Source organism: Chinchilla lanigera, unplaced genomic scaffold (assembly GCF_000276665.1).
Source record: "Chinchilla lanigera isolate Chin_1 unplaced genomic scaffold, ChiLan1.0 scaffold00002, whole genome shotgun sequence".
Taxonomy (NCBI): domain Eukaryota; kingdom Metazoa; phylum Chordata; class Mammalia; order Rodentia; family Chinchillidae; genus Chinchilla; species Chinchilla lanigera.
The window spans coordinates 43,821,770-43,848,782 of record NW_004955403.1 but is presented as its reverse complement, the minus strand read 5'-3'; the positions used below and the strand labels follow the sequence as shown (position 1 = coordinate 43,848,782).

Here is a 27,013-nt window from a genome sequence, read left to right as displayed (position 1 = left end):
ATAATACTGGCCCATACTGTTATATCTTATATCTAGATGTGCCTCAAAGGCCTCATGTGCTCATAGGTGGGGCTTTTCAGAGGTGGTTGGTTCTAGGGTGTGTGAAAATGAATTAAGTACATGGGATAACTTAATTGGTTTAGCACAGTTCTGGTTGTGGATAGGGGAGGCCCCACCCCGGGTATGAGTGGCACCAACCAACAGGGTTGTAACGTGGATGGAGTATAAATGGAAAGATGGAAGGCAGGCTTCACTGCCTCCTGCCTGCCCTGCCATGGACTGTTTCTCCTCTGTGATGTCCCTCTGCTGCGCCGCCCTGCCTTGAAGCCAGCCTGCTATGGACTAAAACCTCCACAAACTGTGAGATAAAATAACTCTTTCCTCCTTTAACTTGTGGATGTTGGGTATTTTGTTTCAGCAATGAGGAAACTAACAAAGACACATACTGTCTCTCAAGATTCCAAAATGGGGCTGGGGATACAGCTTAGCGGCACAACACCTGCCTGGCAAGTGCGAGGTCCTGAGTTCAATTCCCAGTTCAAGAAAAAAGAAAAGATTCCAAAGTGAGCTGTACTCTGTCTTACAGCCATTCATCCAGTAATCCACACAAGAAAGATTTGCTGGAGACCATTATGTCCCAGATACTAAACTGGTATTGAGATGCAAGGGCTGTGCCTTTACTCAGGCCACAGAGATTGGATTGTTTGTGGCTTGAGAACATCAAGCACAGTTCATTATACCTTATTTTATTTTTTTGCTCTGTACAAGTTCTGAGATTTGTTTCTTTCCAGGAAGCAATTAGGGTATGAGGAGCCTCTGACTAAGTAGCAAATGACAGGAAATGTGCCCTGGTTCCATCTTGTCTTACACTCTATATTCTGAGCCAGGCAAGAGTTAAAGGGTTTGATGACAGATAAGCACCTACAAAAAGCAAGTCAGTCCAGTGCCTCTGTCGTTAGAAAGCTATCTCTCCCTCCCTGTGTGCTCCCCAGTCCTGCCTACCTGCCTCTGACGCAGGGAGCCAAGGGTCTGATTGAAACTTGTTGAAGGCTCCAATTAAATCTGTGTGGACAAAGGGCACACACACACACACAGCATCCTAAGATAACATGTGGCAATAAATCCTTCAGCACATCCACATTCAGAGAACAGAGAACAGAGAATAGAGTCCCTGCTGCCTGGTGAGCAGAACGGCTGCCGATAACTCACTAGGTGCCTCACACCAAGATGGGCTGCAAGGTAAGATTTTTTTCTCTCTCTCTTCGAACAAATTTAATACTTCCTTGTCATTTTTGTCCCTCATTAGAGGAATTTTATTATAAACTTTACTACTGATTTGTTAGGAATTTCCTGATTTTCTTTCTTTTTTTGTTTTGAGCTCTCTCCTTATAGTACGTATGTTGTTCTGCTTAATATCTTGTAGTTTTCATTGTTTTTCTTCTTTCAGTCTTTAAGTATCTTAAGTAAGTTTGTATTTGAAAATTCCTTAGTTAAAGAAGTGAGGGGTCTTCAATAACTGCATGCAGTGCTTGGTTAAAGGTTATTTCAGAATTTGGTTCATTTGGGACCTTGGCCACTTGAACTGCCATTTGGAGAATGTTCTTCCAGTCCTGGCCTCAGAACAAAGTAGCTCAGTTTTTGGGGAACATCCAGTGTTTCAATCTGATGTTGAACTCCAGAGAAATCATTTAAAATTATTCGCTACTTTATTATGAAATCTGTTCATTACACTGCATTGTATTTAGAAATAATAAAAATAAAAAAGATAATTGAAATCATCAGTTATAAACAGCCAGCATTTCAGTATAAAAAATGTGCCTATATATTTATTTTTTAATAATAAAAATTATTATAATTGAACTCCAGCTGTAAACACAGATTAATATATCTGTCTCTCTCTTTTTTGCTTAACATTATACTTAAAGTATTTCCTAAGTCATTGTGATTGTATGAAAAAAAGACTTTAAAATATTCCATTTTCACTAATAAAAACTCAGTTAATAATTTTGATCATTAATCTTTGGCTGCATCTCTGATAATTTCTTTTGGATAGGTAACTTGAAGTAAAGTTACTGAATCAAAAGCAAACATGTACTAATAAAAATCAAAATAGTAAACAAAATGATAAAATTTTTAGGATCTGAAACATTTCATGACAGTGGCCTATTTTAAGATTTTAAATGATTGGTATTGTTGATATCACAACAGAGGCCATACAAAAGAAGATGAAATCTTCCCTGAAACTATGATTACTTGAAGTTTGACTAGGTACTGTGACTGAATGCTGGTGAATTATAGGAAACCCTAGAAGGGACACTAATCATGAAAGTCAGTATCTTACACAGGGTAACACGTCTTTCTGAGCAAGGGTTCACAGTTTAAACAAAGGAATAAGAGCACATCTAGTACTCTGCAGCAAAGAAAAATGGTAGATTGGAAGCATGCAAGTTAAAAAGCTTGGGCTTTCAGCCTACTTGACATCAGTTGTACAATCCAAGACAAATCTCCTTAGCTCCTGAGGCTCTGACTTTGGAGCCGTTAGATAAAAATTCTAGTCCAGCCCAATGTTTTTCAACGAGCAACCTAAATGACTCTGGACTGCATAAGATGTATTGGGGTGGTACATGGAATGTAGACTATCATTTTTGGGTGGTAGATATAGGACAGAATATTTTTGCATAGTACATAATATTACTTTTAAAAAATCTTTTAAATTTTATTTAAAAGAGAAAAAAGTAACACAAAATTTCAAAACAAGATGTCTTTAAATTAGTTACTCAGAGTACAAGATAATTGTCCAAACCTTATTAGCACAAACTGTTCTTTTCAATGAACTAAGAGAAATGAGTAATATAACGATCTTAACTATCTTGTATATATTTATATTTTTTAATAAAATTACTTTTTAAAACAGTATTTCAAAAGCATGAACTTAGAGGGGAAAAAAAGGAAGTAATAGTTCTAAACAATTAATGACCTAACAGTGACCCAAGCCAGTGACCAGTCAGTGACCCAAACAATGACCGAAACAATCAAGATGAGAGGCAAATGTCTGACATCTAAGAGATACGGGGCTAGGTGACCTGTACTGTCTGTTAGATGTGCTATGTATAATTCAAGATATGAATTGTTGGTAAGTGGTGCTTGCCTTGAAGGTACCCTGGGAATTGGTGGAGTTATTATTAAGAAGTATAAGAAATGAGTGGTGACAAATTTTTCCAATATCATCCTATTAGCTATAACCTGTCACACTTTCCATTTTAGCAGTGAGTATCACTCGCTGGGCAGACTTGCTCTCCATCTCTGTAAAGGTACCAGCCTTTACCTGGAGGAGTACCTACTCCAGGCTCGCCATGCTCCAGGAGGTCCTGGATGTGCCTCGGCGGGTGCTGAAGGAAGGGAGAGAGTCCCGGCAGCTGGTATTGGTGGTGGTGTTTGTAGCTTTGCTCCTGGACAATATGCTACTTACTGTGGTGGGTAAGTTAGTGTCTTGGTACTGAGGGTTCGTTGGCTTTGGGCCCTGGCAGGCAGCACATACCCTGCTTAATTTCAGCAGTGAGCAAACTTCAGAATTTTTCTGGTGAAAACACATGGAAGCCTCTAGGGGTCAGAGGGAGCTGCAGGCAATGAGCATAAAGCTTGCAAGCCGTTGTTACTGACTCCAGGGTCTCAAAGAGATGGAGGTTTAGAGAGCATCTGGCTCAAAAAGAGGAAGCCAGGGAACCAGAATGACCTTGCTTTCCTTCCTCCTCATTCCATCTTCCCAAGGTGCTAATGACTCCGGTGACCTCTGAGACAGTAAGTGATAGGTTTTTTTTGGCACAGATAAGAATAGAACAAAATAAAAAATGCCTTTATTGCAGGCACAGAGAAGACCACAGCAGAAAGGAGGGATGTAGAGCTTTTGAGGGCCTGGCCAGGGAAACAAAGACTATATAGGGCTAGGCTGGGGGTGGGGTTTAGGGGATGATCTGTGTGACTGGTGGGTAGTGATTGGACAGGGGGTGGGAAGAGGAAAACAGGATGTTGTAAAAAAGGAAGTAGGAAGTTGTAATATGACCTGGGAGGAGGAAGGTGGAGCCTGCCACATGGCCTCCAGTGGGCTGCGCCATATTGGCTTGGCACCATGATGGCTTAGCAGAATTTTTATTAAGGTGAAAAACTCATCAGTAAGTAGCTTTGCCTTTCCAGCCTGTGCCCTCCAAAAATAGTATACTGCATTGGGTGTCCAAGTCCTTACCAAACCCTACTTTTCCCACAATCCTGCTTTCTCTGCTTGATGCTCTTTTAATTTACACATTATATTATTGCCAGGATAAAAATGGTTATTAAAAAGTTGCCCCTCATGAGTATGATGTATGCCTTTAAATAAGAATCTTCCCCAGATGAACATTTTGGTACATGCCTGTAATCCCAGCACTTAGGAGGCTGAAGCAGGTGGATCACTGCAAGTGAAATCTGGCCTCAAAAAGACAAAAAAAAAAAAAAATCTTGCTGAGACAGATGACAAATAGTTAATCAAATATAGTCAATTCTTATTATTCTTGGTTCTATACTTATAGCTATGTGCTATTAAATTGTTGCAAACACTGAATTAGGCAATACTGAATCATTGTAAGCAGAATCGCACACAATGCCCCTCACACCACATAGACTGAATTCTAAAAATAATGCATCCTGCTAATTTCTATTTTCTCTACAAAAAAAAAATTAAGTTCAGAGGTGTTAAATGATATGGCCAAGGCCACCAGCTAACAGGTGCTAAAGCTGGGATTCAAACATCATGGAACCACCCCAGAGCCGCAGCCTCTTAGACCACACCACACTGATTCCTATGCCTCTTCCAGCTCTCTGGTCCCCTGTGTGTAAGGGCTGAGACAAAGGGGCAATGCTCACTTCTTCTACATCAGCCAGAATGAGCACAATGGGTACTTCACATTTTTAGACCCTCTTCACTGGTCTGTAAAAACTCATGATAGCTCAGCAAGTATTGATTTTAGGTTATAAGTAACCTTAGTGCGTAGTGAGTTACCAAGTACAGAATCCAGCCACCCATGAGAACAACTGTATGATCCTTGGGATTCAGGCCCTTTTGTAAATAGGATAATATGGGCAGGCAGATCTTTACTGGGTAAAAGATGTCACTTGGACATCTTCCATTAGTATAAAACCAAGCCCCATGGCAATGCTCCTGAACCTAGTAATGGTGAAAAGATTATCTGTCCTTAGCCTTCATCATGTCTTCATTGACTTTCAGTGCCCATTGTGCCCACCTTCCTGTATGCCACAGAGTTCAAAGAAAGCAACTCTTCTCTGCACACTGGCTATTTCCTAAGTTCCCTGCAAGCTCCCACCTCTCCTGCCTTCTCTGCCATCTTCTCGTTTTTTGACAACACCACCATCATTGTGGAAGAAAGTGTTCCCAGGAGCACAGTATGGCCCAATGGCTCTTTTGGCACCATCCCGCCTCCAGTCACAGAAGCCAGCTCAGCACATAAAAACAACTGCTTACAAGACACAGAATTCTTGGAGGAGGAGAACTTTCGGGTTGGAATTCTGTTTGCTTCAAAGGCTCTGATGCAACTTCTGGTAAACCCATTCGTGGGACCTCTCACCAACAGGTATCTCAGTAGGCACGGTACTCCACAGACTCAGGTAGTAATAGCTGTGTGCTGAAGTTTCATATAGGTGGTTAGAAGGAATCATCGCTCTTGTCCAAGGGGAGTTAGCTATTTGGAAAGCTGATTTCTCCAAAGGATGATATATTGGTGAAATGTGGGCTTCTTGTTTTCTTAGGATGTAATGAATACTAAATGTCAAGCAGAGAACCAGTGAGAAGCAGCTTACAGCTGATGTCTCATCGGTGCTCTGAAACAGAGCTTGAGTGGGAAGAGCAGGAGAATCTAATGCAGTCTAAAGTACTGGGGCTTCTACTGTGTGTCTGAGATTATCCTGGTGTTTTAAGGCAATATACACCATATAAGCTATCCTTTCTGGAAAATGGGGATTTGGCTTTAGTCCATGAGATAAGTTTCATATATATTTATTTTATTTACTTGTGCTCATCACATGTTATATCCCATCTCCACACTTGCATCCATAGGCAGGTTTTACCATGTACTCAAATTAACTGCATTTCTGTTCCCACTTACGTTAAAAATATATGTGTATATGAAAGCTTGTTGGAATTGAATCTTGTTCAATCCCTTTTTAGGGTTGGATATCACATTCCCATGTTTGCTGGCTTTGTGATCATGTTCCTCTCCACCATTAGTAAGTAAATTGCTTCCCCATCTCTTCCCTTTGCTGAGTGCCTTTGATTTTATCATGCAGTGTAGAGAACAGAGTAAGTTCAGCCCAGTGAGTAATTAGACATCTGAGTAAGTGGACTCAAACACTGATTTCAATGATTTGTAATTTTTGGAGTACAGACTAGAATAGTAGTAGCAACATAATCTAGTTGGAATGTGTCTATTCTGCTGAAGAATAGATTCTTCATTTGTGTCAGTGGAAACCGTGAAAGTTGTTTGAATGTGTGTGTGTGTGTGTGTGTATGAGTGTGTGCTACTATTAGTAATTCCCTGAGTAAATGTAGTACAATCACTCCTTCCACCCCATGTTAGGGAAGATATCATAGCAATTTTTTTCTTTTTTCTTTTTTTTTGTCTTTTTGAGACAGGGTCTTGCTATTCAGTTCAGGCTGGCCTTCAGCTCACTTTGTAGCCCAGGGTGTTCTTGAACTCACAAGGATCCTCCTGCCTCAGCCTCCCAAGTGCTGAAATTACAGGAGTATGCCACTATGCCCAGATATCATGGTGTTTTGATATGCTTTGTGAAGGCCAACTAACAAAATAAAATGAAAGTTGGACAATAGTGACTGAAAAATTCCAAAAGTTTACTGCTTTCCAGCTAAGGGCACTAAAGGTTATAGCTTAGGAAAATAAATTTGCTAAAGGAACAAGAAAGGAAAAGGGCAAATACTCTATTCAGTATCAGCTAAGTGTTCCTAATAATATGAGGATGGAATAGAAATAGTAAGAAAAGTATAGTTGACCCTGAGATGTAAAGTAAGTAAGAATGCAAGGGGAATCCAGATTTAGGGGGTAATTTTGCAATGGCAAGCAGAAACACCGAAACTACACTCAGGATTTGGAGGCAGATTTATTTAACATTGGATGGGCACTGTCAGGGAATTAATTATCCCTCAAAATGTCAGGCCCCAAAGGCTCAGGGAAGGAGGTTTTTATGGGGTTGCAAACAAGAAGCTGAGAACTTGGCTGTCTTGGATTAGTTCTTACAATACGCATCATAGTGATCAGCTGTGCATCACAGTGGCCAGCCATTTCTAGGAGACAGTAGTGACAGGAACTGTGACAGGAACAATTACCTGGGCAACTGAGAAACTGAAGTATACTGGCTGGGGGCCTTTTCCTATTACAGTTTAAGAGCAGGAAAACTGTGGACCCATCAGTGACTCCTGCAGACTCTGTTGACTTTCTGCTTTCCAAAAACATAACTTCTGTCTCTTGTTTTTATTACCTTTCTGTAAATGATCTACTTCCTGTACAACTCCTCTTCCATTTTTTTACCTCCCAGCATAGGATTTGACTCCTACTGACCCACTGTTTAACAAGAATGTATTACAATCAGGGGTAGAAATCAAAAATTAATGAGATCATCTAATAAGTCTTAGAAATCATTTCACAAAACTTTATGAAGCACATGTATTATGTCAGTTAAAGAAAGAAAAGACATGGTTCCAGGTCTCCAGGAGTATATGGCGGCTGGGGAAAAACAGCCTGCAAAATAAGAGAATACAGTGTATTGATGGAGCCCAAACCCTTAGCCTTAGGTTCTTATCTCATTCTCTGCCAAGAACTCAAATTTTGAAAGCTTTTCTTATCTGCCAAACTGTATGTGATAAATCATAATTTTTGTTTCCATGAGATCACCAGTGTTGCTGTACTCACTGAGCATAATTCTATCCCAAACAAAGTATATTTAGTGGTTAGAATATCACTCTGTAACATTGCTTAGGGTTAAAAAAAACTGCTAAAAAGTGGTTATTGATGCCCATTACAGCTGTCAAAGGTCCCTATCTTGGAACCATGCTTAATGTAATTGGGAGCTAAATAGTGGTCTGGGTTGGCAGTGCAAAAGAAAAAGGAAACTACTTTGATCTTTCTGAACAGAGTGATTTACCATCCCCTATTGCCCGTTCTCTGAGGGGCTTCTCAGAATAAGAGACTTGCAGTTTTACAGCTAAGAAAGTCTGGGCTAGCCAAGACAGGTTGGTTACTCTATTCTCAAAGGTCATAGGAATGGTAGACTTTGAACAGATTGGAAATCTGTGAAATGGCATTGGAAAGCCCATGAAAGAGTACTGGAAGCCAGGAAGGGAGAGACTAAGACTGTGCTTGTTTGGGAGACAGTGAGTAGTTGAATGTGATCATGTCGGGAAGTAACTGACAAAGATTGTAAACACAACCAACACACCTGTAATGAATGACCCAAAGGATTAAAATTCTTCTGATTCAGACCTTTTGGGAGGGATGCTTCTCTCTTTAGGAAACACTGTTCTGGAATTGAGGGTAAGGCATGTCTGAACCTACCAACCTGACCACCAACACCCTGTAATTTAGTTTATGATAACATATTTCTGTTTGATTCTTGTTTTCATGTGTTAGTCTCCAATAGACTGAATCTCTTCAGAGGTATGACCTAGATGTTGTCCCCCCACCTCTCTCTCTTGCTACAGAGACTAGCAAAGCTGTGCATTTACTATTTATTTAATAAATACTACTTTGACTTGATTAAAAGATCTTCCAACGTGAGGTAAAGGGAAGGACCTGACTGCATCACAAGATATTTTTTTTTGGTCTTTTTGAGACAGGGTTTTGCTATGCAGTTCAGGTTGGCCTTGAGCTCACTTTGCAGTCCAGGCTGGCCTCGAATTTGCAATGATCCTCCTGTCTCAGCCTCCTGAGTGCTGGGATTACAGGCGTGTGCCTCTAGGCTTGCCTTAAGATATTTTTTACTCAATGCCTATGCTTCCTGGTGTGTACACGTGTTGTCAGAGTACTCTGGGTACCCAGTGTGGCCCAGTAACAAAAAAGGCCAAATTTGTATGTTTTTGGAGATCCTAGGAATAGGGTCTAAGTAGGTTCCTACTAGTTCCAAGCCCAGGGCATTGGGCTTCACAGACATCTGATTCTAGTAGATATGATGTCAGGTTTTCACCAAGATCTATGGAGATCCAGCCTTCCATTACTGTGCAGTGGCTTTGTGTATGTGTGGGTGGTTTCCTAGTCTTTTTCCTGATTAAAATCAGTTCTGGTTGAAGGCTGGGGAAGATTACAAAGATAAATTCAAGAACAGATAGTAAAAATCATCATGCTCTATTAAAAGCTATGCATAAGTGAGTCATCTCTGCCATATCATGGGCATGTCATGTAGCGGCTGGGCAGTCTAGGGCAGTCTGATAACTGAAGCATTCTTGCTCTTCTCTGTGTACAGTGTTTGCTTTTTCTGGCACCTATACCCTGCTATTTGTGGCCCGAACCCTCCAAGGCATTGGATCTTCATTTTCCTCTGTTGCAGGTAGGGCTGACAAACATTTCTTACCACCTCTTACTACCTCAGGCATTATCATATTTATATAAGGAAATTAAGGAAAAATATCAGCCTTATAGGTAGAAATTATGATTCAGGATTAAGGTAAGTGTTGGGTTGCTAGCAGGGCCTATAGATCCCTAAGCCTGTGATAACTTCCTGTGATAATATTCAGCTGCAGCTAGCTCAGGTCAGAACAAGCCCAGGTAAAGCCACAAAGTAGGTCAAGCCTTCACTTACTGCCACTTTGCGGCCCTTTTTCTGTTGCCCTCTTCTTTCATGAGAGGAGTTATATTAAAATTGCCAGAAATAACAGTATAGTTTGCAAAGTATTGCTAAACACTTCACAACATTTCACGGACTCTTGTGAGGCTGGTATGCCATTTTCCAAGGTGAATATCCTGAAACCACAGCTACAATGCACTTTCCCCGGTGCTGGGCATATTCATGCTCCTCCTCAGGCACCATATTGAATAGGATAGTCTGTATTCACTGGGGTTCCCTTCCTTAGTCTTCCCTATGAACTGAGGCATAATTAAACAATTGTATTTTATGTTACCCTTCCCAGAGGCTTCGCATTTCCAAAATTATTCAATTATCAGATGAGTGAGTAATGTGAGGATTTGGGGGACCAGTGGGGAGCAGTATTTACAGTATGCTGTGGACTAAGTTTTGTGAGCCAACCCTTCAAACTGGAACTCTAAGATTGTCACTCAAGGTATAGTAAGGCAGGGACCAAAGACTTTGCGGGGTCAGACAGAAACCTCTTATATGCCATCCTCATCTGTCATTCTCTGTTCAGGTCTTGGAATGCTGGCCAGTGTCTACACCGATGACTACGAGAGAGGCAAAGTCATGGGAATCGCTTTGGGTGGCCTGGCTTTGGGAGTGCTGGGTAGGTTGTGCCTGGCTGGAGACTGAGGTTCAGGAGGGTGGGGGTACTGCAGACCATGAGAGGTGGTTCCAGAAGCAGGTGTTTCCAAGGACATGGAAGACAAGTATTCTCCTCCCTGGTCCAATCTCATGTTGACTTCTTTGAAAATATCACCATGGAAAGGTTTCTTTTTCCTTAAGAAGTAGAGCAGCCCATAAGAGCCCATAAGAGCCTGGGATAATTCCAGGAGACCAGCCTGTCCAAGGGAGTGAACATTCTACATTTGTACTCGTGGCCTGTCTCACCTCTGCTTCCACATGTGGCCAGAGCTTCCCACATGAAAGCATGCCCTTTGCCAGGTTCTCTACCGGATTTATTGTAGATATAATCTCCTTTGTTCCACACCACCACTTTGGGAAGAAGTGACTGCCTCAGGATAGAGGTGAGGATAAGGAAGGTTAAGTAATCATCCAAAGTCACAGCCAGGCAGTGCAAGACCTAGAATAAAGACTGAGACATTCTTCACTCAGAATCCAAGCTACAAGCAATAAGGTTATACTTTTTCTTGCAGTTCATTCGTATTGCTTAACTGATTAGACCTGACAAGTCACTTCTTTCTGCTGAGCATTTTCTACATGTCAAACACAATGCTAGCACAGAGGGCATGTTGATGAGAAGCTCCAGGCATACAAAGTCCTGCCTTCTAGGAGCTTTTGCGCTCATTGAGACAACACCTAAAATCCTTTTAGAATGGGATCACCTTTCACCACCATGGAAAAGAGAAGAAACAAAGTTCTGTTCCTCACTCCTCATCTGCAGACTGAGTAATACTCAACTTTAAACTTCGGTGCACCCTGGTTCCTTCATCCCAATCAGTTTCAAGTGAACAGACCCATTTTATCCTCTACAGTTGCTTTGAGGCCAGCTCACCTGTTCCTGATTGGATCGTGATACCAGCCTTCTGCCTGATCTCTTTCACATTCTGTCCTCCTTCATGGTGCTGCCAGAAGAATTTTTCTGAGCTCAAAGCCTGTGGTGTTTCTCTCCTGCTAAAAAACAGAGATGTTTCTCCCCAGGCCAAAAGGTCTAGCAGACAGCTCATCCAGATATCTGGGGGATTGGTTCAGTGGCCTCAATCCATTCCATCTGTACTCTTCCCCTTGCAAGTACTCACACTCTAATGACACTGACTTTCTTTTTTTTTGTCTTTTTGAGAGTCTCACTGTGCAGTTCAGGCTGGCCTTCAACTCACTTTGTAGCCCAGGCTGGCCTCCAACTCACAGCGATCCTCCTGCCTCAGCCTCCCGAGTGCTGGGATTACAGGCATGCGCCACCACACCCAGCTGACACTGACTTTCTTCTCCAGTGGCACCATCTTTTCTGACAACTCTGTGTCCGCCTTACCTGCTTCCTGCTTCTGCACTTGGCAAAGCCCATGTGGCCACCTAAACTCTCTGACCCATGCCCCTGGGCTTACACAGCGCTGTGTGCACACACCTTTTACTCCCCAGCTTTTCACCGCATTCTAATTATTTCCCCTCTGACCCCCAAGCATGTTTCCTTCACTGCAAGGACAATGACCAAGTCTTCATCTCTGAGGCCCCAGAACCCCCAGTGGAGCTTAGCCCTTAGTAGGTCTTCAATAAATCCTCACTTCATAATGTGGATGAGTCTCACCAGCTGGGCTGGGCCTCACCTCTGCGTATGTGACGCTTTGCCTTTCCAGTGGGAGCTCCCTTTGGAAGTGTGATGTATGAATTTGTTGGAAAGTCTGCTCCCTTTCTCATCCTGGCCTTCCTGGCACTACTGGATGGAGGTAAGTCAGCAGTGGGGTCCTGGGCAGTGAGAGTCCAATCAGCTTCAGAATGCAGTCTGTCAGTCTTTACCACTGGTGGGTGGTCTGTATGTGTTCAATGGAGCAAGGCTTGCCCTATCTTAGAAAAGACGTTAGCTGGTCGCAGTGTGGCTATTGTTAGAACCCCTGCCTGACCATGAACAAGCTGAACTCTTCCTCTGCTCTCTTCTTGCTTAGCACTCCAGCTCTGCATCCTGCAGCCTTCCAAAATCTCTCCTGAGGTGAGTGGACACCAGTTCCATCACTAAGAGACACGCAGAATGGCTAGGTACTGGGACCCAGGTATGCTTGGCACACTGTCGGAGAAAAGGGGAAAGAGAATAGTTTCTGCACAGGGCTGCATTTAAGGCAGTGTAGGAAGTGGCAAAGGAGTCTAACAAAGAGGGAGGACCAAATAAGTCTCATCCTGGAGAAGAATTTCAGCGGCCTCCAGACAATCTTTCTGCATAAAAGACTTCCTCCAAGACATCCCTAACAGATGATCATCTGTCACAGATAATGAATACCAGAGTTGACTGGTCTGATTCCATGCCAAAGATGCTGTGTGAAATCAATATCAAATTATGTTGTGATGAATTACTCAACAAACAGAAGAAAAAGGTGCAGGAAATATGGAAAAGTTTAATCTAAAGACCCTGACTTTGCATCTTAAAGATCATCAAGGTATTCCAGAAGTAATTATAATAATACCTCTAGTAATTATGTCATCTATGCTTTATCTTACATAGTCTAGTCTCATTCTACAGACACAGAGACTGAAGGTAAAGTGAGAGGCATCTCAGATAATTTGACACTGTGACAGAGTTGGCATTTTGATGGTGCCACTTCCCACACAGTAGTTGGGAGCCTTCTGTGGTCTGCTGAAGCTGAGATGATGTCACTCTTCGGGAACTGGCTCTACAGGTAGAGATGTCTGGGTACTCAGGGGTGGATGAAATTGTAACCACTACCCACCCCAAACTCCTCAGAGCAGGGAGCACCACATGCCTTCTGCTCAGACTGCCAGGTCTGGAGTGTGCTTGGTCCCAGTCCCTGCCCAGGCGGAGGCACATTCTCGCAGATGGTTCCACCACTATTTACTGAGTACCCTCTGTACCAACAGTGATAACTCATTACACCAAAAGACCAAGTCTGGGCAAAAGGAAACTAGGAAAAAGGATACTGACATATATTTTTATGAAGAACCTGATCATGGCATCCGGGGGAAATCAGTGCTTCACTAGACTTCTGAAACTTTTCATTTTGAATTAATTTCAAACTTACAGAAAAGTTGTAAGCATAAGATATCATACATACCCCTATGAAAGAGAACTCCCATAATCCAATTTCTTTACTAATGTTTAACATTTTTGCCATATTTCTTTCTTTCTTTTTCTTTTTTTTGTTTTGGTACCGGGAATCAAACTCATGACCTCAGGCTTGCCAGGCAAGCGCTTATGCTGCTGAGCTATATCCCCAGCCTGCCATATTTCTTTTTTCTCTGTCTCTCTCACACACACATCCACAAATTATTATCATTCTTTATCTTTTTCTGAACCATTTGAGAGTAGAGTGTTTATGTCATTCCTTTACCCCTTAATAAAGGATTTTCCTTGAGAACAGAGCTATTTTCTTATGTAATGGCAACTGAGTTATCAAATCCAGGAAATTTAACATTGGCATAATATCCAAAGTTCCTAGTCTGATTTTTCCATTATCCTGATAAAGTTCTTTTAGCAGTCTTTTTAAAAAAGTAGTCAGTATAGGATTTAGTCCAGGATTATGTGGTACTTTCGTGTGTCCCCTCTTTTAGTCTCCTCTAGTCTGGAAAAGTTCCTCTGTCTTTCTTTATCTCTCATGGCATTGAATTTTTGAAGCATATAGTTATTTTAAAAAAATCTCCCTTGTATGGCTAGCCTGATGTTTCCTCACAACAAGCTCCAGGTGATATACCTCCTGTCATCATATCATCTAAGAAATACTGTGCCCATCTAAAGTGTTACATCTGGAGGCACACAATCCCCACCCACCCGTCAGTGGTGATCATTTTGATCACTGGGCCAACATGCTGTGGGTCTCTCCACTGTGCAGTTATAATTTTCACTTTGTAACTGATGAATAGTCTGTAGGAGACACTGATGTCATATTAGTCTCCTGTCTTCTCCAAATTTCACCCCTCCCTGGGTTTATCATACATCAATGATCCTTGCCTGAGCCAATCCTTACCATAATATTTGATAAATTCTGGGATTTCTATTTTATAAATCCCTCTGCATCATCAGTTGACATTTTGCTGTACGAAATAGTCATTTCTTTTTCTATCTTGATACATACTATATGTATACTTATACATATTGTATGCAAACATATATACTTTATTCATTTACCTGCTTATTTTTAGTTGGAATCTATAGATTGCTATTTTGATCAGTCGATTTTAATTCTTCATTGTCTATTTACATTGATGGTCGAATTGACCTAGACTTGGCAAATGGGAGCCCTTTGAAACTGGCTCTTGTGCCATGTTAGTGTGCCACTGTATTTTTTGAGTGAAGTTTTATTTTCTGTACCAAAGCTTGTCCCATGCTCATCTCTTACCTTCCTTGCTTCATCCCTGGAACCAACCATTTCTCCAAGGAGAGCTGGTTTCTTTTACTGGGGAATGGTGCTTAGAAACCAAAATATGGGCCCTTGGTCTGCTCACTGCTGTTAGGGTCTCCTCCTTTCTAGGCCCCCTCAGTGAGAGAGCTAACACACACACACGAGTTCATAGTGAAGCTTCTGCTTCCAGCCCAACTTTGCAGGACTTTTGTTGCTTTTCCTGGTCTGTATTTGTATCTTGGCTCTCTCCCAAATTAAGACATTTACCTATTGGTTCCACCTTTTAACAATTTATAATATTATGACTTTTATGCCCACAACACTGTAAAAAACAAACCTACTAAAAAGTATTCAAGATCCTTGTAGTTCTTTGCTCTTAAGCTTGAACATAACAAATTTGAGGAACCTGGAGATGAGAAGGAAAGTAGTTCTGGCAAAGAGAACAGTGATAGCGGAGGGACTGCGGGATTGCACGGGCGGTGGGAGGGGTGACCAAGTGTGCTGGGATAAGGGTACACCAAGAGGGAGGGGAAGCTAGAACCGGGCATTTAGGCCAGTGTCTTAACCCAGATGGTTAAGCTCTCCATTACACCAGTGCGGTGTGCCTCACCTGGGCAAGAGGAATTCAGATGGCTTGAGGAGCTTCCTGAGGTAGCACTTCTAAGCTCACTCAGGACTCAGCGCTTGGCCTGTGGTCCTTCAAAAACAGAAGCTGGTGCCAGATAGATGGAGCAGAAAGGCCTTGGAATGCCTGTTGCCCAGTCCCGGCCTCACCATCCTTCACTTGGACCTGACTGAGGTCAAGCAGAGGCAGGCATTATGCTTGAAGTATGATGCAATTTCCCTGTGATTATCTCAGCCTGGTACACATGGTGGGCTGTGCCTCCAGCTTACTCTGTGACATCAGGTAAGTCACCTCCTGTCCCTGGACTTGGGTTTCTTGATCTCTGCAGTAAAGGAGCTGGTGTAAATGGTCTCCAAGGTCCTGTGTGTGTATTCTCATACTGCAAAGATGGGAGGGATAGCCGGTCGTGGTGGTGCACACCTGTAATCCCAGGACTTGGGAGGTTTAGGCAGGAGGATTGCTGCGAGTTTGAGGCCAACCTAGGCTACAAAGTGAGTTGAAGCTCAGCCTGAACTGTATAGTGAGACCCTGTCTCAAAAAAGACAACAACAGGGGCTGGGGATTTAGCTCAGTGACACAGCGCCTGCCTGGCAAGCAAAAGGTTGTGAGTTCCATTCTCGGTACTGGAAAAAAAAAAAACCAAAAAAGAAAAAAAAAAGACAACAACAACAAAAAAGGCAGGAGGGATGTGAACACTGTACTGATGAAGATTTTTTCTTGTCCATGTTCTCAGAGTGCCAAGGGGACCCCACTCCTAATGCTTCTCAAAGACCCTTATATCTTGGTGGCTGCAGGTAAGCTTGCAACGGTCCCCTTCTGGACTAGAAGAGTCTGGGCCTCAGGAAGCCACAGTGGCTCACAGAACCATCTCTCCAGGTTCCATCTGCTTTGCCAACATGGGAGTGGCCATCCTGGAACCCACCCTGCCCATCTGGATGATGCAGACCATGTGCTCCCCTGAGTGGCAGCTAGGTAAGTAACTTGGACCTCACTTTAGACTTGGGCAGAGGTAGGTGCTGTGAGCCCTCTCTCAGGCAACCAGGAAACATCACCAAGCCCAGGTCATCAGCATCTTAGAGGGACACTGTTTCCTTCGTAGAATTACCTTCCGTGTGGGCAGCCATCCAGAGAAGCAGCCTGAGAAAGGACGGGTGACAGGAGCTATACCTAGCTAAATGCTAAAGGGATTAAAATTTTCCAGTCAAAAGACAGGATTTTGCTTCAGGTCCATGGATTAGTGACGTAAACATGAGCAAATGACCTTTCTCATCTCTGAAATGGCATCAATCACCATCTAGTTGAAAGAACAATTGGAGGAATAAATGGTATAGGGCGTGGAAATGCTTTGTACACACACAATATTGCCATGCACTATCATTCATATTAATTGTAGGAATGAGTGACGTAAGCTGTGGGCATGCTTTGTACCACACGCAGTGTGAACCACCAGTATGATCCACATGTTTTCCTCTTCCACACCTCCAGCCCTTTTGCTGTCTTTTCACCTCTAGAAAGGCTGTTGTGGAAGAAACACTGCAGCTCTCACCTAGGGAAGGTGCTGAGCTCTGTGGAAATCTCTAAGGCCAGACAGAGGGCTCCAGCCTCTCTGCTGGAGCCTCAGAACTCACTTGAGCTTACAGAAAAAGCTCCAGCCCCTTCAGGAAATCAGAGCAAGGTGACAGAGAAGGCTACGTGAAAATGGCTCTGTCACTGCAGGGAGAGGAGGCTTATGGACCCGGAGGGTTAGCTGATAAGAGCCTGATACAGCCCAGGATGCGCTGAAAAACACCAAATCTAATTTTTTTAGAAAACAATTGTAGGCAAAGTTCCCAGTTGCACTCCTGGCCCCAAATTGAATTTTTCTGGAGTGCAACTGCCTCTGGCCTTGATAATTAATTGAGTTAGGCAGTGTTCAGTGCACATAATGCATCCCCTGCCCAAGGTCTGACTACTGAGGCTCCTGGTGTCCGTGAGCGACTGCAGCAAGCAGGAGCCCTCCCCCAGCAACCCTGGTCCCAGCCTCAGATACCAGAGACTCAGTTCCGGGTTACCAGCGTCTTGCGCAGCTTTCCTCACTGCTCTCTGCATCTGTAAAGTCTGACACTGGAGGTTCTCCAGGGCTGACACCACAGTCACCCCTCGAGGCTGTACAGCCTGACTGTGGGCACCGGATAGCAGGTCAGTAAAGACAAATCTGGATCTCCAGTGAGATTCCAGGTGATGCTATCCGGTCCCCAGCAGCCACACATAGAAAACTAATGCTTTACATGGAGATCACCTCTCCAGGTGGCTCAGAGGAGCAAAGGCAACCAGGTTACTGGGAGCGATATGCAGTGTGTGATGTGGCCTCTGCCGTGTGGGCCACTTGCGCCAAGCGCCGTCAGCCAGTGCTGAAAGGAGCCTCCACTGTGGAAATAGGCCCCCTTGGGTCTGAATGGAGACCTGGCCACTTCTTCACTGTAACCTTGCATGAGTTATTTTACCTCCTTGGACTCTCCTTCTTTCTTTGTAAAAGTAGAGATATCTTCCTAAGTTATTCTGGCCTATGTATTTATTCCAAAGAGATTAGCACCATGCATAGAATATGGCATGTAGTCAGCTAATAAGAATTATTATTTGCTATTTCTGTAATTTTTTATTTAAACCATCTTGATAGTCACAGCTGTATGTTCTCTGCCGCTCTTGAAGACACGCTGGGATCGGGTGCACCTGTGCCAGGGGACACGGAGTCAAGAATACACAGCGCTGGGGCAGGGTAAACTAAAGTCAAGTTATAAACAACAAGCTTCAGGGACTGAGGAAAGTCTCCTTTGGAAATGCCGCACCATTCACAGTGATGTCAAGGAGATATGTCCAGGCCAGCAAGCTTCCCAGAGATGCCTATTTCCTCAAATGAGATAAACAGTCCAGGAGACATAACCTCTAAGTTTTTTCTCAGGCAATTACACATAAACAAATAGATATACTTTGGAACAGATTGCCACCCCTGTGCAGATAGACTGGACAAACACACTGAGCTAGCCTTCGTTTCTACTCCATAGAAGAGAATATTAAAAGCAAACAAGCCATCAGCCAGGACCTGGTGCCCTGTTGACTTTGGGTTTAATGAGGTTTTCACTTGGGCTCCATTGTTTCCTTTACAGCCAGAGAAGTGTAGTGAGGGCTGCTGAGACCCAAAGAAACTCATGCTGCTAATTCCAAGCAGGTCTTTGCTCCAGAGCCATCGGTGCTATCACATCATTGGGGTTGGGTGGTGGAAATGCCTGGCACTAAAGCAGGAGGCCTGGGTTCTGGTCCTAAACCAGGCACTCACCAGTTATGATGAGAATAAGGTCAGTACCTCCAGGGCACCTACCGTGCGAGGCACCGTGCAGAATACTTGATAGGCAGTATTACCTTTAAGCTTCACAACCAGCTCATCTGGAAAGAATTCTTATCATTCCTTGTATGAGTATATTTTTATCATTATATCCACATACCTGAGACAGGCTCATTTTATACAGTACAAAAGACTTATTTAGCACAGTGTTGGAGGCTAATGATCCAAGCAGTAGAGTGTCAGCTCTGGGAAGGGCCTCTGGCAGATGGCCAGAGTATGTGCAGAAGTAAAGGATTACTTCACCTAACAGGAAGCTAGAGTGTGACCCGGTGGTCTAGCTCACACTTATAGCAGTTCACTCTTGGCAAAGCTCAGAGACCTCATGTTACCTTAATACACTTGGAGGACAGCTCCCCTCCCATTAGGCTCCACTCTTAAAGGTCCCATCGCCACTTGTATCACTACACTGGAGACAGCCTCCTGCACAGGACCCTTTGGAGAACACACTCAGACCACAGCAATCTCTTATTTCAGAGAGCTCTTAATTTCCCATTAGACCTCAGTTTCCCACTCTTCTCCCAAACCTTGGGCTTTGTGGGACTCCCTGTCATTGGTGAGAGCCCCAGGACCTCATTCTTTTCTCTGATACCTCCTTCATCTTCACTGTACCTGGATACAGCCTCAAACGCTGCTTTCCCACAGCCCTGTTGATGGAAGTCCATCTTTCCCCCAGGCCATGCTCTCTGTTCTTGCTTCCAAACTATTTCTTCTCTGTCCTTCTTCAAAGACCCTGTCTCCATCGCAGAGCATGCTGTTAGGTTGTACCACCCACCAATCTTCATTGTAATCATCTCCTGGTCTGTTAGCGCCCCGCCTCATTCTTTCAAGATGCTGACACTGTTCTTTTCTCTTCTACTTCTGCTGCCATTTTCAGGGATGTCAGTATCCAGGTGAATAACCCTACCAACATCTAAACCTTACTTCCTTAATCTACTGTCTTACCATGATTATTTTCTCCTGTCTCCTTTAACCAATCAATCCTAGGTATACCCTTGGCTTTGACATTTTTATTAATTACATCACTTCTGCAATCTCAATTCCAAGCAGCCTGTTACATGCTCCTTGCTTTGATGTTCTAATAGCCCATGTTAACTTTGGCCAAACTAAGATCAGCAATCTACGGGTCTCAAGTCTATTACTATGTCCATCACTACTCATGTCCTCCCTTCTTTACTCAGTTTGGATTCTGTAGTTCATCACTAATGCCGTCCTCTCACCCAGAAACCCCCACTTCCTCTGAGCTGGCCACCTGGCAAAGCCCTGACCCTGGTTAAAACTGTCCCATTGTTGTTCCTTGTTTGTACCTGAAGAGTGGAATGGAACAGTGGAAAAACACACAACCAGATAACTGCTTTCACCTTGTATTTATGACTACAAACTTAAAGTGGGTTTCCCCACTGTTTAACAATCTTTCTGTAAGTCCCTGGTCACACGTTCCTTTCTACTTTGCACAATGATGATTTCCTGTCTTTCTATTCAGATTTACTGTTGAACCCCATTCCCTCACCTGTCTTTTTCTTTTAGGCCTTTGTATTTGTATGAAGTGCTAAACACATACATACACACACACACACACACACACACACACACATACACACACGAGTGGATCTCCTCAGCTTACACCATTTTCTCAGAGTCTTTCCTTGACCCCGCTTTCCCCTCCAAATCCAAGGTAGATTTCTTCCTGGTCACTTTGCCATATTGCCACGTTAAGTTTCCTCCATAGAGCACAATATTTTTCAAAATTATATTTTCTTGTTTCTTGTTTATTTTTTTGCTGTCCATTTCTCTCTGCTGGAATGTGAACTAGAATTTTGCCTGTCTATTCCGGACTCCATTCCTGCCTGCAAGAAAACTGGCAGTTGGTGAAAGTTTATTATGAGGGATGAATGGATGAATGGGATTCAGAGACACTAAGTAAATTGCCCAAGGTCATAGAGCTCACAAGTGGCCAAGCCACAATTTGAATTCAGAACTGTGTGGCAAACCCATGTGTCTAGTACGCTTTACTCTACTGTCACACAAAGCCGTGTGGCCAGGGCTTCCATTTACAAAATGTTTCCGTATACCAGATCTAGTTTGCTTTTCCCTGTAACCTGATAGGGTAGAATCATAGCTTTGCTTTTCCCAGATGTGGAACCAAGGCTCGGAATGTTTTAGGAACTCATCCAAGGTCACTGGCAAAGGGATAGAAGGACAGGTGAATAACAAGGTGAGAATTTTATTTTCCAAGAATATGTGCATCTTTCATGTTCTCACCCTGATGATCGAGCATCTTTTACACATTACGATGGCGCATTAGGCCTCTTTCCAGAAAGTCTAATGAGGGACCAGAAGCACATTCAATGTGTTAAGGCTGAACGACCCTGCTCTTAGGAAAAGCAGTGGTGTGGGGTCCTATGCCTTCTGCTCTGTGTTTGCACCAGGATCTCCAAACCACAAAATAATGTGCTTGGGGGATTCTGGAAGGTAAGAGAGGAACTCTGCTGTCTCCTAGGAGACAGGTATTTCAGAGTCAACTGGACATGTCCTAAGGTGAGGATCTGTGTCCTTCTACAGGTCTTGCTTTTTTGCCTGCCAGTGTGTCCTACCTCATCGGCACCAACCTCTTTGGTGTGCTGGCCAACAAGATGGGTCGGTATGTAGCCTATGGGCCTGGGAAGAATGCTAGGAGCACAGGATGGGAAAGACCTGTACAGGACTTAGGCTGACAAACAACTTCTCTGGGACTGGAAGTTTAGGATAACACAGAGTGGTAAAAATTGCCCACTGGGAGGAATGAGAAAGGATGGTCCTGAGCTGAATGCTGTACAAGAGGCAGTGTATGCATGAGGGACGGTCTTTGCTTTCCTGCTGTTCCCTATCCACTTGAGGAGATAAGAGAATCCCCAGAGAAAGCAGCTGTGAAGAAAGGAGCATGTACTTTGGGGCAGTCGTTGTCAAACTATGTTCATCAGACCCCTGGGGATCTGACAGAGGGGCCTCAGAAGCCACTAAAGAGGTGGGCTGGGGGTTGAGTGGGAAGTGTCCAGATTCTGTTCCTATATTACAAGGAAAACAGCTACAGCTTTAGTTTTTATCTTTGGAGTTCAGAATACAGATTTTTACAGTCACTGCCAATGGAAAGTAGAGACAACAGGAAATTTGAAATTTCCTGTTTGCTTTTTGAGTTGGACATTTGCAATCAAAGTGTAAATGGGTAGGAGGTAGTCTAGACTGGAAAACCATATAAATCAAGTTCAAGAGCTTCTCCCAAGGGTGCCTTCTGAGCCAGCAAGTTCCTTTTCTAAAGGAAGTAAGGATACATCCCGCTGCACCATCCCTGCCTCTGTAATGGCAAGGGGACTGGATCTGGGCTGGATCTGGGCTGGTGGAAGATGAGAACAAAGGAAGGATAGGAAAGACCCAAACACAAGCAGGTCCTGTAGAGATGCAGTTATTCTCTTTCGTCCTCCAAAGTGTTGGAATTGGGGGTGGTAGGACTGGCCAGGGTGGTGGGTTTGGAGTGACAGGTGACCTCTCCCCTGACTCTTGTCTGGTCATGGCCCTTTTCTTGCAGGTGGCTGTGCTCCCTGGTTGGGATGGTAGTCGTTGGTATCAGCTTGCTCTGCGTAAGTATAATGAGGTCTAGGGGAGAAACAGACAGATATTAATAGACCATTTTTTTTTCAAATTAAGTAGAGCTCACTTGGCAAGAACTGCCAAAAAACTGTTTCTCAGTAGAAATGACCTAGCCCTGGGGGAGATGCTACCATCCAATTGGTGTGCCATCGAGAAGAGGTGGGCAAGGAGAGGGAGAGGAAGGCAGTGGGCAGAAGGAACCAGAGGTCTGAGGCTTGGTGTGCAGGCACACAAAAGCAGACACGTCAGCAGCTATGGTGCATCTTATGACTTGATTCGCTTACCCACTCTGACAGGTCTGCATAAGTCACCAAAGAACCACCATCTGTGCCTTGATCTCTGGCACCATAATATTTGGTAGAAGAAAGAAAGAGGGCCTGGTTGTGTGCAGGAGCCCCTTTCAAGCTACACCTTCATTTCCTTTTGTCCCCAGAGGAGATCATTGGCACACTGGCCTCTAGGCTTGGGGGTGATGAAAGCAGAGGTGCAAAGCCCTGAGTGCTGTGCTTGGCATGGGCTGCAGCATGGGGCTCCACCCCAGCTTTGTCACTTGCTCTTTGTGTGACTGTGAGGTACTTACAGCACCTCTCTGCTCAGTGTCCTCATCTGCATGGAGAGGATTCTACTAGCAGTTCCCAGAGTGGTTATGGCAATCCACAGCACCGCGGCATGATGTGCAGCAGGCACGTGGTGGCCCTCAGTGAGTCTCCCACCCTACTAATGACAAATAGAAATACCTTTGGGCACCACTCTGAATAGTTATCAGCCACTGTCTATCCAGTATGCTAACCCCGTGAGGGGTGAGTGTGCTGGGATAAGGGGTTTGAGTGACAGCTACCCAGGAAGGCAGGACCTGCACAATAGGGAAGGGAAGACCTTGAGACTGGGCAGTGGGAATGAGTTTCCTATCCTGTCCATGCGGTGCTGAAACCGTGCCACTGCCCCAGGGGGTAACTGGTTGTTCTGCCTTTTGCTCCAATGGGTACCGAGTTCGGGATTTAAATAAACCCTCTGGATGAGGTCAGTAACGGAGAAGAGGAGCAGCCCCATTTGGGAGGAGTGAGGACGGAAGGGTGTCTAGGAGGAGAACAGTGGAGAACGAGGAGGAAGAGTGCGCGTGCGTGAACTGGAAAGGGCCATTGGCGCAGCACCACGGAGTCAAGCCTGAGGTCCAAGCTTGATCTTGCAGCATGTTAGCTCTGTAACTCTGGGGAGGGCGTTTAATGCAATTGACACCAGTCCTGTTTTCATGTCTTAACGTGAAGGTAATGATTCTTCTTCACAGCGAGGTGTGAGAATTCAGAGTGTGGCCCACAGCACACACTCTATACGGGCCTCAGGTGAAGCCTCGGGCCCACCCCGCCCGGCCGGAGTCCTGCTGAGCTCTTCCTCCTTCCCCTTGCAGGTTCCTCTGGCTCGCAGTATTTTTGGTCTCATCGGCCCCAATGCTGGCCTTGGCTTTGCCATAGGTAAGAAGTCCCCTCAGATGCCTTTCTTCCTCCTTTTCTCATCAGAGGAGGAGGTGGAGAGGAAGAGGGAGCAGGAGGACAGCAGGCCGAGGGGAGGGATGAAATGGGGAGGGAACACCGTGGGTGTGCGTGGAGCTGAATGACCGTGTCTGCTGTGCTCTGACCACAGGCATGGTGGATTCCTCTCTGATGCCCATCATGGGACACCTGGTAGATCTGCGCCACACCTCGGTGTACGGGAGTGTCTACGCTATTGCCGATGTGGCTTTTTGTGTGGGCTTTGCTATAGGTATGTTGGCTGGAGAACAGGGTAGTCCCAGACCTGGGTCCTCTCCTCACTCCTATGTATAGTTGACCAGCTGGAGGTGTAACCAGAAGGCTGATCATCCTAGGGCCCTGAAGATATGCGACCCTGTGACATCCTATGGGTCACCCCTTAGGGTAGGGTCTTACAGGTGATGGAGCCTCAATAAATACTTGTGAATTTGCTTTGTTCTTCACAGGCCCATCCACCGGGGGTGCCGTTGTGCGGGCTATTGGTTTTCCCTGGCTCATGGTCATCATTGGGGTGGTTAACATCACCTATGCTCCACTCTGCTACTTCCTGCGAAACCCCCCAGCCAATGAGGAGAAGCTTGTAAGGAGTTCTAACTGCTTAACAAAAATCACGTCTACTTCTTTCCATTGTCTCATCCCTTTTTCCTATGCTAATTTCCTCCCTCTGTTGATCATCTCTCGGATTTGCCATATTTTCCCCAGTGCCTGGCCTTACCTATGTATCTTGAGAGGCCTGTGTGTGTACACAGACCAGAAGGAAGGCTCCAGAGTGTAAGGTTGCATCTTGAGTTTTTCCCCTTTTTATATTTATCTTCCTGTTGTATCCTTCCTTATTTTCCCTTTTCTAAATATCTACACCTATTATTATTATTAATTAATTTATTTATTTTAGATAGGTCTTGTTATGTAGTTCAGGCTGGACTTGAACTCACTTATGCAGCCCAGGCTGGCCTTAAACTCTCAGCTACCCTCCTGCCTCAGCCTCCCAAATGCTGGGATTACAGGTGTGCATCACCATGTGCAGCTAAGAAGGATCTTAAGAATGAAAATGGAGCCAGACATGGTGGTGCAAGCTCGTAATCCCAGCACTCTGACAGCCTGAGGCCCGAGGATTACAAGTTCAAGGCCAGACTGGGCAATTTAGTCTTGCAACTTGCAAGACTCTGTCTCCAAAAAAAAAAACAAAAAAAAAACCTAAAAGAAAACAAAACTAAAACTAAAATAGAAGGACTGGGGATGTAGTTCAGCAGGAAGATCCTGAGTTCAATCCCCAATACTGAAAAAAAGAAGGAAGAGAAGAGGAAGAAGAAAAGCAGTTATCCTGTACTCACTGTAGTTACTGTAGTTATTAGCACAGTGTAAATTAACATATTATTCCTTCCATAAATGGGCAGAATTCCACTGGCCACATTCATTCATTCATCCATTCATTTGACTCTGCCATTATCTGCTTTTGTTTTGTTTTGTTTTGTTTTGAGACAGGGTCTTGCTGTGTAGTTCAGGCTGACCTTGAACACACTATGTAGCCCATGCTGGCTTCCAACTCACAGCTATCCTCCTGCCACAGGCTCCAGAGTGCTGAGATTATAGGTGTGCACTACTACATCTAGCTAGTCTGTCCTTATCTTTACTGGGTCTCTCTCTCTCTTTCTCTCTCTCTGTCTCTCTGTTGTTGTATTTGGGGCAACTCTTTTTGAGGAGTAAAAACCTCAGGGGAAAGATCTTATGTATATGATTTTAGCTAACAGGGTGTTTTCCTCTTGTCCCAGCGTTCAACCCTGGGGGTCTGATGAGTTGGGAATGGTTGGGGATGAAGGTCTGGTAGGTTGGGAGTGGTTAATGTTGCTCAAAGGAATAAAAGAAGACGGGAAGCTCTGGTAGAAGGCAATGTCAGTTTCAGCCGGCTTCCTGCTGTGTCTTGTACTATCACTGGGATTCAGTTAAAAGCATATTAGATGTTTGTCCCTGCAACGGGTGCTTACCTATGTATCTCTTCTTTTTCTTTGTCTTTTTGAGACAGGGTCTCACTATACAGTCCAGGCTGGCCTTGAACTCACTTTGTAGCCCAAGCTGGTCTTGAACTTGCAATGATCTTCCTGCTTCAACCTCCCAAGTGCTGGGATTACAGGCATGTGCCACCATGCCTGGCTTTACCTGTGTATCTTGGGAGGCCTGTGTGTGTACACAGAGCAGAGGGAAGGCTCCAGAGTCTATGGTTGCATCTTGAGATTTTCCTAAGCAGCGTTAGACTTGGATGAGCTAGCTGGGGACAGGAATGGGGAGATGGGAGGCAGTCAGAGATGGGTAGTGATTTCTCTCCTTGCTTCTCCCTGCAGGCTATTCTGAGTCAGGACTGCCCCATGGAGACCCGGGCGTATGTGACCCAGAAGCCCACAAAGGAATTTCCCCTCGGGGAGAACAGTGATGAGGATCCTGACAGTGAGGAGTAGCATCCTGAAGGTGACCCCTGAGCCTGGTCTCAGGTGAACCCATGAGGCTTGAACTTCAGGGGCCACCTCCTCCCTGGCACTGGATCATGATGAGCTGCTCAATGGCTCCACTTTGCTGTCTAGGGTATCTCTTTCCTCCCTTCCCATAGGGGCTGTGCCCCGAACTCTGCTCACCTGAGTAACCCTTAGATCTCCCTCAAAGCTTCTCTCCTAGGAAGAGAGTGATGCCTCCTCTCCGGAGGCTCTCAGTCTGATTAAACTTGAGCTGTGACGGGTTCTGCAAGGGTGACTCATTTTCTGGAGGCAGCAGTGAACAGCGCGCCCCTGAAACTGGAAGGGCCACGGCAAGCCTTGTTCCCTTTGTTTTCTGGTTTGCTTTGGCACATTCCCAATGTGCTGCAAAGGTGTGTCATCTGCTTGGTGGCGTATTCCTCCCCAGGTTTTCCCAGCTGGGAGGAGCAGGTGCTTTCAACATCGTGCAGCTGCCAACC

General features: G+C 44.5%; 1 protein-coding gene across 3 annotated transcripts; it reads left to right on the top strand.

Moving 5' to 3' along the window:
* The first annotated feature begins 379 nt into the window (after positions 1 to 379).
* Slc18a1 (solute carrier family 18 (vesicular monoamine transporter), member 1) lies at positions 380 to 26,805 on the top strand. Of its 3 annotated transcripts, none has more exons than XM_013513636.1 (16): positions 384 to 1,239; positions 3,268 to 3,477; positions 5,258 to 5,621; positions 6,215 to 6,273; positions 9,517 to 9,600; positions 10,415 to 10,507; positions 12,213 to 12,302; positions 12,519 to 12,562; positions 16,280 to 16,340; positions 16,423 to 16,518; positions 21,485 to 21,563; positions 22,485 to 22,536; positions 23,952 to 24,015; positions 24,185 to 24,304; positions 24,519 to 24,652; positions 26,409 to 26,805. In XM_013513636.1, exons 2-16 carry the CDS (start codon positions 3,354 to 3,356, stop codon positions 26,520 to 26,522), a joined length of 1,578 nt encoding a protein of 525 aa, XP_013369090.1. In that variant the 5' UTR covers positions 384 to 1,239; positions 3,268 to 3,353; the 3' UTR covers positions 26,523 to 26,805. The 3 variants fall into 3 exon arrangements, with proteins under 3 accessions (XP_013369091.1, XP_013369090.1, XP_005373683.1); XM_005373626.2 differs by having other exon boundaries at positions 3,265 to 3,477; XM_013513637.1 differs by lacking the exon at positions 24,519 to 24,652 and having other exon boundaries at positions 380 to 1,239; positions 3,265 to 3,477.
* Positions 26,806 to 27,013: the final 208 nt, after the last annotated feature.

Coding starts and splice junctions, on each gene's coding strand:
- Slc18a1 (XM_013513636.1), top strand. CDS start 3,354: ATGCTCCAGGAGGTCCTGGATGTGCCTCGGCGGGTGCTGAAGGAAGGG. Junction 12,303..12,518: donor CCTGGCACTACTGGATGGAG/GTAAGTCAGCAG, acceptor CTTCTTGCTTAG/CACTCCAGCTCTGCATCCTG. Junction 24,653..26,408: donor CAGCCAATGAGGAGAAGCTT/GTAAGGAGTTCT, acceptor TTCTCCCTGCAG/GCTATTCTGAGTCAGGACTG.